The following is a 13,544-nucleotide window of genomic DNA, read 5'->3' as shown; positions in this document are numbered from 1 at the left end:
GAAAACCACCAAAACCCTGAGTAGTTGGACTGAATGTAAGCCAACTACTTTTAGGCCCAAAGACCTACTGGAAATGGACGGGCCGTACTTATTACTCCTGTCATTTCTTTAAACAGCCAACTCCATTCAACCGCACAACTTCAAACCGGAATTTAATGTGAATTTATTTAGTCAAAAACTTCAAATATCACTTTTCATCAAAGAAAGAATGAAAATAAAGTGATCGAGAATATAATGCATGAGGAAGAAGATACGCTAGGGATGTTGAGGACAACAATGGTATGATCGAGGTTCGGTCTTTTGGATGGGTGAAGCTAAATACAAATATAACGGGTACGGTTCGAATCGTGCACTATAAAAACTAAATCGCAATTGTACGGATGGTTCCGATTTGATAAAATCGGGAATTGGTTGATTTCAGTTCCAAATTGGCGGGGGGGGTGAGAACAATGCTAGTGAAGGAGAAGTCAATAACTCTTAAAAATACAAAAAAAAAAAAATAAAAATGTAAGAGAATAGGCAACTTAATCTTAGTAAAATTAAATACAAGCCTAAATTTATTTTGATTTTTTAATTTAACTTTAAAATTTAAATATTTGATATAACTATTTTAAAAAATATTCTGAATGAAAAAAATTGTTGAATTTAGATTATTTTAAAAATAGAAAATATAATTTATTTAAAACAATCTGGTTCGATCGGTGGTTCAAACTAAAACCTTCCTAGAAGGTTTCGATTCCAGTTTTGATTTATCATTTTTCAAAATTATAAATCGTCGGTTCAAAATCGAAAGTGAACCGTGATTAGGTCTAGACTGTCACTGAAGGCATGTTACGTTACAAGACAAGCAATGTGGGTATGGTTCAAGACAATGAAGGGATTGGTTATGGAAATTCACATTTAATATCAGCTCCGAGTATTGAAGCATGGGCTTACGCTAAACTTATCATAAACTTCACAGTCTAATAGAATTCCTAATGTCTTGTAAATTTCTAATTAATTTTTTTTTTTTTTTTTTGAATGCTACTAGCTCTATTACAATGTAGTATCCGTTCATACTTTCTCAAAGTACTGAAACACAAAGAGCCAATAACGCCTCCACTGAGGCTCGAAATCACAATCTTCCAAATGGAAGTCCAACCCGGATACCATTAGACCACATAGTCCTGGTTAATTAAATTTGAATTCCTACATTATTATTATTGGAGAAAGACTTTAAGTTGATCGATAATCCAATTCAGATAGCTCATTTTTATTTTCAACTAGACATGAAACGGAACAATCGTTATGCAGTGGAACCGTGTCCGCCTTGCAAGATGGACACGGTTCTATGTTCATAATTACTGAACTATATGTTCATAATTATAAAGTTATATATTCATAATTTTAGAACTTCATATTTATAATTATTAAACTCTATATTCACAATTACAGAACTCTATGTTCATAATTACTGAACTATATGTTCATAATTATAAAACTATATATTCATACTTTTTGAACTTCATATTCACAGTCATTGAATCTCTATATTAATAATTATAAATAACTATATGTTCATAATTATGTTCACAACTCTTTATTCATAATTTTTAAACTATATATTCATAATTATAAACAGTTTTAGAACCGTATCCACATTAGATAGTTTAACAGAATTACTAGAGCAACCAGACTGGCGAGGCGAAGCCCAAATCCAAAACGGGCCGTGGAATGGGCAATCGAGCATTAATGTGAGCAGCCCAATATTGGGAAGGAGAATCTACGCAGAGAATATTCAGAGATGGATTGATTCTTTAAAAAAAGAAAAGCGTCGCCACAATTGGTGCGGATGAGGATGCTCACACTGTAAAATCTTCCCGTCTAAAAGGCCGCGAGAGTCCACGTTTCAAGATTAGTGGAGGAGGGCCCACCATGACAGCTCAACACTGGCACGTGTCAGAAGGTAATAACATTTGTGTCGTCCCCACCCCTAAATTATGGCCCACCCTTCTTCAACGGACCCCGCCCCCCTCCCCTACAAAAGCACACCTAAAGCCTGGAAGCTTGGAAACCCAAGTTGAGCTGTGGGGGACCACAATTTCTAACTATTTTTTTAATCAAAATAATTTTAAACAACCCATATGAAATATGTGTTTAAATAAAAACAAAAAAAAAAACAAAAATCTCAAATATTTAACAAAACTGTTGAGTAATAAAAAACACAACTTCACTAATAATTTAAGAATTAAAAGTGTTTATACCTAAAACATAATGGTTGAATCCACTATTACTTTATAGTTCGTGGACCAAAGTGTAATTTGTTTCAAAATTATAATATAATTTCGTAAATTTTAATTTCAATCTTCAAAAAGTAGTATTTATTTATTGTTAATAAAAGCAACGGAAATAGTTTTTTTTTTTTTAAAAAGTGTTAAAGCTGTCAGTGTATCGTCACTCATATAATGGATTCATAGCCCTTAATGCAATGAAAGTCCTTACAAGTAGCCCACAATCGCATTTTCATGACAGTACCTCTAATTAATTTCTTTAATGTCAAACTTTTACAGCAGCATAACGTCACGGATTTTTATAATAATAATATTATTATTATGTTAAACTGATCAAACTAGTTAACTACTAACTAATTCCTTGTAATTTTTTACTCTTAAATTTAATTTAAGTTTATAAATGGCAATTAACAAATGATGATAGAATTTCGAGGCGGTCATGTGAGGCAAAATGGGATGGCCCACAGGACTCGGCTAAGGCTGCGGACCACCATACCGCCCCCACACCACACGGATTACTACTGACCCCACTTTTTTTTTTTTTTTTTCTTCCATTCACTTTATATTTGACCCACCCCTAACTTTGGGGACCACGTCCACCTTTCTCTCGGGGCCCACACACCACGTGCATTCGCCCGCGGCATCACGTGCGCTCCCCTCCATAGCTTTAATTTTGACCGGAGTGGAGTGGAGAAAAAAGCATTCCAAATATTCCACAAATTTCTTTTGCTAACGCTAAAGGCTAAAGCCGATCTTTATACAAATTTTGGATGATAATTAGGGGAAAGGAAATAGTAACTAAAGATGAACTGGGAAAGATTGATTAATTAGCTGCTAATCCAAAAATTTAAATGCAAAAAAAAAAAAAAAGGCTAAAACCCTTTTACTGACGGGTCATCTCTTCTCTCTGGTTAGGGGTTTGGGGAGGGGGTTTTTGGGGGTGATCGTTTGAAGGAGACCCAGAAGCGTCCATGAATTGAAGCTCTTTCTTGTCGTAAATCTGCAACGAGAAATCTCTTAGCATTTGGGTGGTGGCAGTTGCGGCGGTGGTGGTGCTGGTAGAACTGCAGCTAGGGGCCATAGTGGAGACTTCCTTCCCGGAATTATCTCCGCCGTTTGACAGGGAGGAGGTCATTCGAGCTTGGGGAAAACAAACTCCGGGTTGCATTGCGGAAACGAAGTTAGAAATGGGCCTGCCGGGGACGCTGAAAACGGGGGTGGCTGTTGCTGGTATGGCCCACAGTTGAGCCTGAGGTTGACTTGAAGGCCCGGCGGCTGATGGTGGCTGTGGGAGCATAAGGAATGCCCCGCTGGGAACCGCCGTTGTGGGCACGACACCGTTCGCGGACCCCACTGTCCACACCGGAACTAGCCCTTGCGCGGTAATCGGAGAGACGGGTGCGAAATTGGAAGGCTCGTTCACGTCGAAAAACTCGCTATTTCCCCCTCTCTTCCTCCTCCTCTTCGTCGCGGTGGAATCTCCCTCGTTTTCCGTCGCCGGGGACGTGGTTGGAATCTTCAGCTCCCCGTTCACAGACACCGCGATGGCCGGAACCGTGCCGGTGCCCGTGGCCTCGATAATAGCCGGCTCAGCCCGCTCGAGGAGCCAACGAATGGTCTCTCCGTCCGACTTGTGGCCCAGCTCGCGGGTCAATTGAAAAATTCTGGCAGCACAAGCCGCCGGCATACGAACTCTCCTCCCACGACCCTCCACCTTGGTATGGCGGTCCTTGGAGGACCTCTTAGGCAGAGATTTCTCCAATGTCCGCACCTGCATATGGCCCCCCAATGGCAACGCCACCTGCAAATCATTTTCCTCCGGCTCCTCCTTCAACAAGGGCACACTATCAGACGACCCAGCCGCCGCGATTTCCGACGCCGGACCACCAACAGCAGTAATCGTATATTCATTCGAGTCACCCAACAGTGGATCAGCCGGGCTGTTAACCTCCTCGTCGGCGGCGACGACATCGAAATTTTGTGGCCGGTTATCAATCGACGCCATATCGAAGAAAAACAATTTCTGAAATCGAAACAGATAAGCGATCAAAATACCGGAAACAGAATCGGCAACATACCGGAGAGAAGCGAGACTCTGTAATTTTTACCACGGCGACGGCGTCGTTTCACGGGGAACAAAAAGGAGGTCGTCGTCTTCGTCGTCGTACCAGTTGACTGAAGCTAGGCTTGAATCTGTGTTTCAATTCAGAGATTTTACGAAAAATAAAAAGCTTTGAAGAAATATATAAACAGAGAGAGAGAGAGAGAGAGAGAGAGAGAGAAACTAACCCTAGAAGGAGCCCACTTACCCTTTAGAAGGACACGAAAAGAGGGGGACCCAGCAAACCCTATATGTTGTGGGAAGAGAAGATGATGGACGGCTCAGGGTTAACAAAGGAATGGAATAATGTGGGCCCGGAGATTTCGTCACCGGTGGGACCCCCCTATTTACTCTTGGACCGTAATTATTTTGGTGTCATCTTGTTTTATTACTCCGGACTTCTTTGCCTCTTTATCTCACTTAAATCACCATTACCATAAGTAGGATTCATTTACACTTTTTTTTTTTTTTTTTGTGAGATTACATTTCTTTTGTTGCATAATTTTCTAAAAATTGTAAATTAATTAATATGAATCAATATTTAATATACTAATTATTGGTTAATTTATGAAAAAACAAAAGGCATAAACAATTATTAACTTATGAGATATACATTTTATACATAGCGCACATTCAAATAATAATTATGAGTCTTCTTGTAAATCAAAGATATGAATTAGATGACACTGATCTTTTTTAACTTAGATTCTTAATTCATAAGAAAACTTATAATCAGAAAAAAAATTATTATTTATATGATTTGTAATATATATATATATATATATATATATATATATATATATATAGATTTACATTCAGGTAAAAACACATCTTAAAATATAAATCTATGGACAATTTGACGCCGTTGGATGGTGGTATTGGATGGTCCAAATTTTTTCCTCCTACGCGCTGTGTGCATGTAAGTATGTAAATGTGTGCACGAGCTTTGATGGATGGTTGTGATTTTTCCTCCTACGCGCTGTGTGCATGTAAGTATGTTAATGTGTGCACGTGCTAATCCCAGAAATTGTTGGCAGTACGCCTTGTGTGCATGTAAGTATGTTAATGTGTGCACGAGCTCAAGTTTGTATTTTAAGGGGGGTTTGTATTTTAAGGGGGTTTGTATTTGAATGCAACCCTATATATATATATATATATATATATATATATATATATATATAGACAGGATAATGGTGCTGGCACCCGATCCGGATCATAAGCAGCATCTGACCCGACATCACATGGAATGGTGCTGGCACCCGACCCGGATCATAAGCAGCATCTGACCCGACACCACATGGAAACCCAACAGGCAAAACTCCAGCGGGCAGAATTCCAACTGCTGTCACATTTACTGCCATTGAAGCCACCATTGATGAAAGAGAATTAAAGTCTTAGCTCCCATTTATGCTTCATGTTGTTACCGTTAGCAGCTTTTGTATAAGTAGGAGCTCCCCTCAGCTTGGTGGGGGACGTTCAATACTCTGGACAAAGACACTGTACTTTCTATACTGAGACAAAAGCAATACAACTATTGTTACTTTCTTATAACGTTATTATAGTATTATTATTACCGGTAACATTATTACCGTCATTGGTGCTTTCATTGAGAGCCTGAGTCCAATACTCAAGCAGGCTACAACACAACTCTTTTTCTCTTTCAACAGCAAGCTTGAAAGAATGGCGTCCTGCAGCTCCCACGGTTCTCGCAACGTGAACAATGGCAACGCCTCAGGTGACCTCCGTGACCTACTCACCAACAATCGCGGAGGGGACCTCCGAGAACATCTCAACAACGGGAGGCCCGGGGACCTTCGAGATCAACTCAACAATGGAGGAGACCTTCGAGACCAACTCAACAATGGAGGAGACCTCCGAGACCAACCCCACAATGGGGGGGCGAACCAAGTCATGAGCCTCCAGGCAACCATTCAGCAAGCAGTGACAGCGGCACTAAATCAAGTGGCGGTGGGACTGCAAGGCCAAGTGCCCCCGCCGCGGCCTCAGGAAATAGAGGTAGAATCCCCACGGAGAGTGGATGCCCAGGACGCAACCCGTGCTGCGAAGGACGCAGGGCGTCGCACTAGGACTAGGGGCCCGGGAGAGGGCACCCAAAGAAGCGGACCAGCCGGACGGCAACCTAGGCCCTCCCGCTCTGCCTTAGAACGGTTGGGACACGGGGCGCCCGCTCGGCAAAGGCCGGAATCGTGTGCCGAGGGGTCTTCCGCTAGAGGCCCTCGCCGACACAAGGAAAGAGAAGCTGAAAGATCGCCCACAGAAAGGATGGGCGAGTCTCGTGGGCCGGTCCCGCGCCGTCACGATGACGAGTCGGCCCCGCGTCGACACTTGGATGAGCGACGCTTCGATGAACCAGCCCCGCGTCGGCACTCGGCGGAGCGACGCGTCGATGAGCCGGCTCCGCGTCGGCACTCAGCGGGCGAACGATGCGTTGGTGAGCGAGTTCCACACCGACACCTAGAGGGATGAAACGTCAAGGAACCAGCTCCACGTCGACACTCAGAAGGACGGCGCGCCGATGAACTAGCCCCACAAATGGAGGAGCGGCATCCGGCCCCGCGCCGGCACCCTGACGATTCGGCCCTAGTCGAAAGGCTGCAAAGAAGGATCGGGGAGCTAGCAAGAAGGGTGGAGGCACGGGAGCAATCTCCGGAACCCGAGGTACGAATGGCAGCACCATTCTCCCCAAGTATCATGGACGTACCTCTGCCGAGGGACTTCAGGTTACCCGCCATCAAGGCGTACACAGGAGCCACGGACCCACGTGTCCACATGACTAGGTACAAGGCCGCTATGGTAATGATTGGGGCAGGAGACGCCATCATGTGCCGAGCATTTTTGTCCACCCTGGATGGAACGGCCCAAGATTGGTTCAACACCATCCCGGACGGGTCGATCCAAAACTTTGGAAAGTTGTCCAAAAGTTTCCTAACGTACTTCTCGGGTAGCATACAGCGTAAGAAACCATTCTCTCACCTCTATGTGGTAAAGAAAGATAGAGGCGAGAGCCTCAAAGACTTCCTGATCAAGTGGAAAAAGGAAGTCAATAATGTCTACGACTTCGACTCCAAGGCGGCGATCCCGATATTCATCCACGCCTTGAGATCGGGGTATTTTCACAAGCAGCTGAACGCCCACCACCCCCGCTCTTACGAAGATTTGATGAGGACGGCTAGCCGCTATGCCGAGGCAGAGGACGTCGACAGGAAAAAGAAAGATGAGGAGGACGGCAGGAAAAACGGGAAACCTGGGAAAGCTGGTCCGTCCAGCCAAGCACCGCGTTCGAACCACCCGGCCGCAGGGAAAGGCCGGGACCATGAACGACCTCGCCTGGTTCCCCTGCGTAACCTAACTCCTCTTACCCATCCCGTCAGCGTCATCCTAAAACAGGCTGAGGAGATGGGAATAGTCGAGTTCCCACCAGAGTGCATGAAGGTCTCCCCAAAAGGAGACCAAGCAAAGTACTACAGGTTCCATAGGCAACCCGGGCACAACACGGATGAATGTAACGTACTGAAGAGACAAGTAGAAGAACTCATCCAGCAGGGCTACTTCCGGCATTTCGTCAAGCGATCCAAGCAGCAGCAACAGCCGCAGCGCGATCCATAAAAAAATCCACCAAAAAATGTCTGGAGGAAGGAGGATGGCGCCGAGCCGTCCACCTCGAACGCCAAGAAAAGAGAACATGACCAAATATCTGAGCAAGATGATAGCGAGAAGGAAACCGAGGTGGCGCCCAGGCGACAAAAGAAACACGCCATACACTTTATCTATGGTGGACCTGCGGGGGCGACACACCCACAGAGAGGAAGAAGTGGAGCAGACAACTGTACGTGGGAGAAGTGGTAAGTCTTCCCAAAGGAAAGAAGCAGAGGCGGGAGGCCATCACTTTCTTTGACGAGGACCTCCCCGAGGGCCCCTTACCCCATCGCGATGCACTTGTGATCAAGATGGATATCAATGACACGATCGTACATCGCATCTTGGTCGACACGGGAAGCTCGGTTAATGTGATGTACTATGACGCTTTCACCAAGTTAGGGCTACCTAGAAGCCAGCTCAAAGAGGTACGAACTCCACTCTCTAGGTTTACTGGGGATTCGGTGGAAACAGAAGGGTCGGTGACCCTGCCCGTGGAAATATGCACGAGCCCCAACATTCGCAAGCTGGACATGGAGTTCATCGTGGTAAGACTCACCTGCGCGCACAACATCATACTCGGGAGGCCGGCACTAGAGGACCGACCTCAAGGCCATAGTATCGGTGGAACACTTGTGTATGAAGTTCCCCACTCCGAATGGAATAGGGGTCGTCAGAGGTGATCGACGGGCAGCCCGCAGTTGCTACGTGAAGGCATGCAAGAAGATTGGCAGTAAGGACCTACAGGTCCACACGATCGCGGAGAAAATTTTCAAAGAAGAAGAGGCCTGGCACCGCACCGAGCCCGTGTCAAAGACGGAGGATATAGTTCTGGATCCCTCCAGACCAGACCGAGTGGTGAAGATCGGCATAGGCTTAAGCCCAGAGCTAAGGGCCCAGATAGTGGATGTAATCCGCCGTTCTCACACGGTGTTCGCATGGGGGCCAGAGGACATGCCGGGCATAGATCGAAGGATCATAACCCACAAGCTCGCAGTCGATCCCAGCGGAAAACCAGTGTATCAGCGAAAAAGGTATATGTTGGCAGAACGAAGAGAGTTCGTGAAAAAGGAGGTGACCGCATTACTCAACGTAGGGCACATCAAGGAGATTTACTACCCACAGTGGCTGAGCAACGTAGTCTTGGCTCCCAAAGGATCAACATGGAGGATGTGCGTGGACTACACGGACCTCAATAGGGCATGCCCCATGGACCGCTTTCCACTACCCAATATAGATCAATTGGTGGATGAGACGGCAGGATGTGAACTCATGAGCTTCATGGACGCCTTCCATGGGTACCATCAGATATCCATGCATGAGGGGGACGCAGAGAAGACCGCTTTCACCACTCCCGAGGGGATATTCTGCTACGTGGTCATGCCATTCGGATTGAAGAATGCCGGGGCCACATACACCCGTATGGTGGCAAAGTTGTTCAAGACAGTACTGGGACGAAACATGGAAGCATACGTGGACGACATGATCGTCAAAAGTCGTAAGGCCACCTCCCACATCGAGGATCTCAATGAGGTATTTTCCATTATGAAGAAATTTAATTTGCGCTTGAACCCAAAAAAATGCACCTTCGCCGTTGATGGGGGCAAATTTTTGGGCTTCATGGTCACTAGGAACGGCATTGAGCCGAATCCAGAAAAAGTAAAGACTATCCTTGACATGGAGCCTCCGCGGTCCATAAAGGAAGTCCAGAGACTCAACGGGCGTCTGGCGGCCTTAGGCCGTTTTCTATCTAAATCGGCTGAACCAAGTTCCCTCCCCTTCTTCCAAATCTTGAAAAAGAGCAAAGGGTTCGAGTGGACGCCAGACTGTCAAAAGGCCTTTGAAGAGTTGAAAAAATACTTGTTGTCCCCGCCCTTGCTTGCAAAGCCAGAGGCAGGTGAAACCCTAATCCTGTACTTGGGCGTGTCACAGGGTGCGATCAGCTCCGTGCTGGTCAAAGAAGAAGGAGGGACTCAGCGTCCCATCTACTACGTAGGCAAAGCCCTACACGACGCGGAGCTCCGGTACAGTGTGTTGGAGAAAACAGTATTTGTCATAGTCACTTCATCAAAAAGGTTGGCTCACTACTTCCATGCTCACCCCATCCACGTACTCTCACATCAGCCGTTGGGGAGCTTCCTACGGAATACTAACAGCTACGCCAGGATGGCACGATGGGCCATGCACCTCAGTCAGTTTGACATAGATTTCAAACCAAGGCCCGCCATCAAAGGCCAAGCTCTCGCAGACTTTATAGTGGAGTGCACAGCTCGGGAAGTGACGGACCAGGTAGAAACTGAAGATGGAGGGTGGTGGACCTTGTCCACAGACGGCTCTTCAAACAGCAAAGGTTGCGGCGGTGGCGTAGTGCTCGTCACTCCGGAGGGATTCCACGCCTACTATGCCATCCGATTCCACTTCAAATTATCTAACAATGAGGCAGAGTACGAGGCCCTCCTCAATGGACTGCGATTGGCAGCGGGACTACGAGCTGAGAAGGTCCGAATTCGATGCGATTCCAAGCTGGTGGTAAACCAGGTGTCTGGGGAGTATGAAGCCAACGAAGGAAGTATGCAGAAATACAGAGACGCGGTGTTGAGAACCCTGCGCGAGTTTGAGGGATATGAGATACACCAGGTGCCTAGAGAGCAGAACGCTGACGTCGACATGCTCTCAAAGCTAAGTACCGAAGTCCCCAGCCACATTAGGAAGATCGCTCGACTAGAAGACCTCGAGACTTCAAGTATCGACGTTTCGTGGGTCTTCCCTGTGCAGATTAGGGAGCCATGTTGGATTGATCATATCAAACGATACAAGGCAGACGGCACCCTACCGCAAGACGAGGCAGACGCAAAGGTAACGAAGTTACGGGCACCCAGCTACGTTGTCTCGGGCGATAAACTGTACAAACGCTCCTACAACGGCACGTTACTGAGGTGTCTATATCCAGACGAAGCGAAGTTGGTGATAAAATAAGTCCACGAGGGGGTATGCTCCGCGCACCAAGGGGCGTACACCATCGCACGCCGCATCATGTTACAAGGGTATTTTTGGCCCAAAATGCTAAGGGACTGCGCCTAGTATACAAAGCGATGTCCCAAGTGCCAAGAATTCCAAGCACTGCCGGGTCGACCTGCGACGAACTACACCCCGGTAAGCACCGTGATTCCTTTTTCGAGATGGGGAATTGACCTGGTAGGAGCCCTTCCCACGGGGACTGGAAGCAGGAAGTACATCATTGTGGCCATCGACTATTTCACGAAATGGGTGGAGGCCGAGCCCCTGGCAAGCATCACCGCAGCAAGGTGCAAAAGGTTTGTCGAGAAAAACATCCTGTATCGTTTCGGTATCCCTCTCCAGGTAATCACAGACAATGGCAGTCAGTTCGAGGCACGAGAATTTTCAGAATTCTTAGCAGGATGGGGCGTTAAGCATAGCCGGGTGGCGGTATCTTATCCTCAAGCGAATGGGCAAGTGGAGAATGCGAATAGAACCATCATCGACGGCCTCAAGAAAAAGCTGGAAGTGGCTAGCTGAGCCTGGGTGGAGGAACTCGACGGCATCCTCTGGGCCTGTCGCACGACACCAAGAAGGGCCACCGGAGAAACCCCGTTCGCACTCGCCTATGGATTTGAAGCTCGGGCCCTGGTGGAAGTAATCATACCTAGTAGGAGGGTGGAAGAATTCGAGTCAGAACAAAATGAACTCCACCAAAGGGTGGATCTGAACTTCTTGGATGAAAAGAGAGAGGCGGCATTCTGCAAGATGGAGAACTACGGTCGTCAACTAAAGTCCTACCACGACGCAAAAGTCCGACCTCAGTACTTCCAAGTCGGCGACCTTGTGCTGCGAAAAAGGGAAGCCAGCCAACCGCTTGAAGGGGGAAAATTCGCAAAAAAGAGGGAGGGGCCTTACGTCGTGGAGGAAGTCGTTCGCCCAGGGACATACAAGTTAAAAACTACAGGGGGAAGAATGATCAATAGGGTATGGAACTCGGAACATTTGATCAAGTACTTTCCTTAAAAATCCTGTAATAGCAATCATTAGAACTAGTGCATGGCAATCGCGGTCCGTCCGCTCTACATGCTAAAAGTTCTGGGAAATAATATCTTACTTTCATGGTCCGTCCATGTTACTTAATAAAATAAGATCGTTATCATCTTTTACAAAATTTTCTGAAATAATATCTCGTGCTCGTGGTCTGCCCATGTTAAAAAAAAAAAAAAAAAAAAAGGCTGAGGCCTCGCCTCAGCCAAGGCCGAGGCACACGCCTCGGCCACAGGCACGCGCCTCGGCCACAGGCACGCACCTCGGCCAGCCTAAGCCGCAGACCGTCTCGGCCAGCAAAAAAAAAAAAAAAAATCATGTGTGATTTGGAAAATAAAATCACATACTCAGGATCAACCAGGATTCTGCACAATATCAAGCAAATTCAGTCTTACTCCCTAGTCAACTCAAACACATCTGTAGACTCAGGAATAGGGGGGACTGGTGACAGGATAATGGTGCTGGCACCCGACCCGGATCATAAGCAGCATCTGACCCGACACCACATGGAATGGTGCTGGCACCCGACTCGGATCATAAGCAGCATCTGACCCGACACCACATGGAATGGTGCTGGCACCTGACCCGGATCATAAGCAGCATCTGACCCGACACCACATGGAAACCCAACGGGCAAAACTCCAGCAGGCAGAATTCCAACTGCTGTCACCTTTACTGCCATTGAAGCCACCATTGATGAAAGAGAATTAAAGGCTTAGCTCCCATTTATGCTTCATGTTGTTACCGTTAGCAGCTTTTGTATAAGTAGGAGCTCCCCTCAGCTTGGGGGGGGGACGTTCAATACTCTGGACAAAGACACTGTACTTTCTATACTGAGACAAAAGCAATACAACTATTGTTACTTTCTTATAACGTTATTATAGTATTATTATTACCGGTAACATTATTACCGTCATATATATATATATATAACACTATAACATGTGTGTCAAAATTTATATATGTGCTACTCCGTACTTGTTTTTTATTTCGTAGTTATTGTCAAAGTGTTTATAACTTTTAAATGTAAACTTTTTTTTTATTAAGTATAGTGTGAATATTTTCATTATAGTATGATATTATTCTTTTTTGTAGATGCTTTACCTACATTATAAAGGTTGAATGCAAACCCAAATATCTAAATATGCAAATTCCATTGACTACAAGTGTGAAACACATTAACATAGATAGTGACAGGTTCACATTCATGTAATCTGTTGTGTTAATTTATTTTTGTAACTTATATTTGAAACAAAAATTAAGTTGTTAATGTGATTTTCTAATGTATATAATAACACGTTATTTTTTTCTTGCTAAAATCATTCATTAAAAAAAAAATAAAACAATTAGATGAGACACCTTAACACAATAGACTTAGGCTTTGTTTGGTAAACCTAGCTGAAAAGCTATAAGCTAGGAGCTGAAAGTTGAAAAGCTATAAGCTCGGAGCTGAAAACTGAAGAGCTGTT

General features: G+C 45.6%; 1 protein-coding gene across 2 annotated transcripts; it reads right to left on the bottom strand.

Annotated features, from left to right (window-relative positions):
- Positions 1-2,958: 2,958 nt before the first annotated feature.
- LOC109194096 (transcription factor TCP19) lies at positions 2,959-4,549 on the bottom strand. 2 transcript variants are annotated; one of them, XM_019344976.1, is made up of 2 exons: positions 4,379-4,549; positions 2,959-4,293 (listed from the first exon to the last, which is right to left on the bottom strand). In XM_019344976.1, exon 2 carries the CDS (start codon positions 4,273-4,275, stop codon positions 3,154-3,156), a length of 1,122 nt encoding a protein of 373 aa, XP_019200521.1. In that variant the 5' UTR covers positions 4,276-4,293; positions 4,379-4,549; the 3' UTR covers positions 2,959-3,153. The 2 variants fall into 2 exon arrangements, with proteins under 2 accessions (XP_019200521.1, XP_019200522.1); XM_019344977.1 differs by having other exon boundaries at positions 4,385-4,549.
- Between the last annotated feature and the right edge of the window lie 8,995 nt (positions 4,550-13,544).

Source organism: Ipomoea nil, unplaced genomic scaffold, assembly GCF_001879475.1.
Source record: "Ipomoea nil cultivar Tokyo-kokei standard unplaced genomic scaffold, Asagao_1.1 scaffold1932, whole genome shotgun sequence".
Classification (NCBI taxonomy): Eukaryota; Viridiplantae; Streptophyta; class Magnoliopsida; order Solanales; family Convolvulaceae; genus Ipomoea; species Ipomoea nil.
Note: the sequence above shows the minus strand (reverse complement) of the source record. Positions and strands in the feature narration are given on the sequence as shown.

Excerpts from the sequence above, each read along its gene's own strand:
- LOC109194096 (XM_019344976.1), bottom strand. The coding sequence starts at position 4,275 with ATGGCGTCGATTGATAACCGGCCACAAAATTTCGATGTCGTCGCCGCC.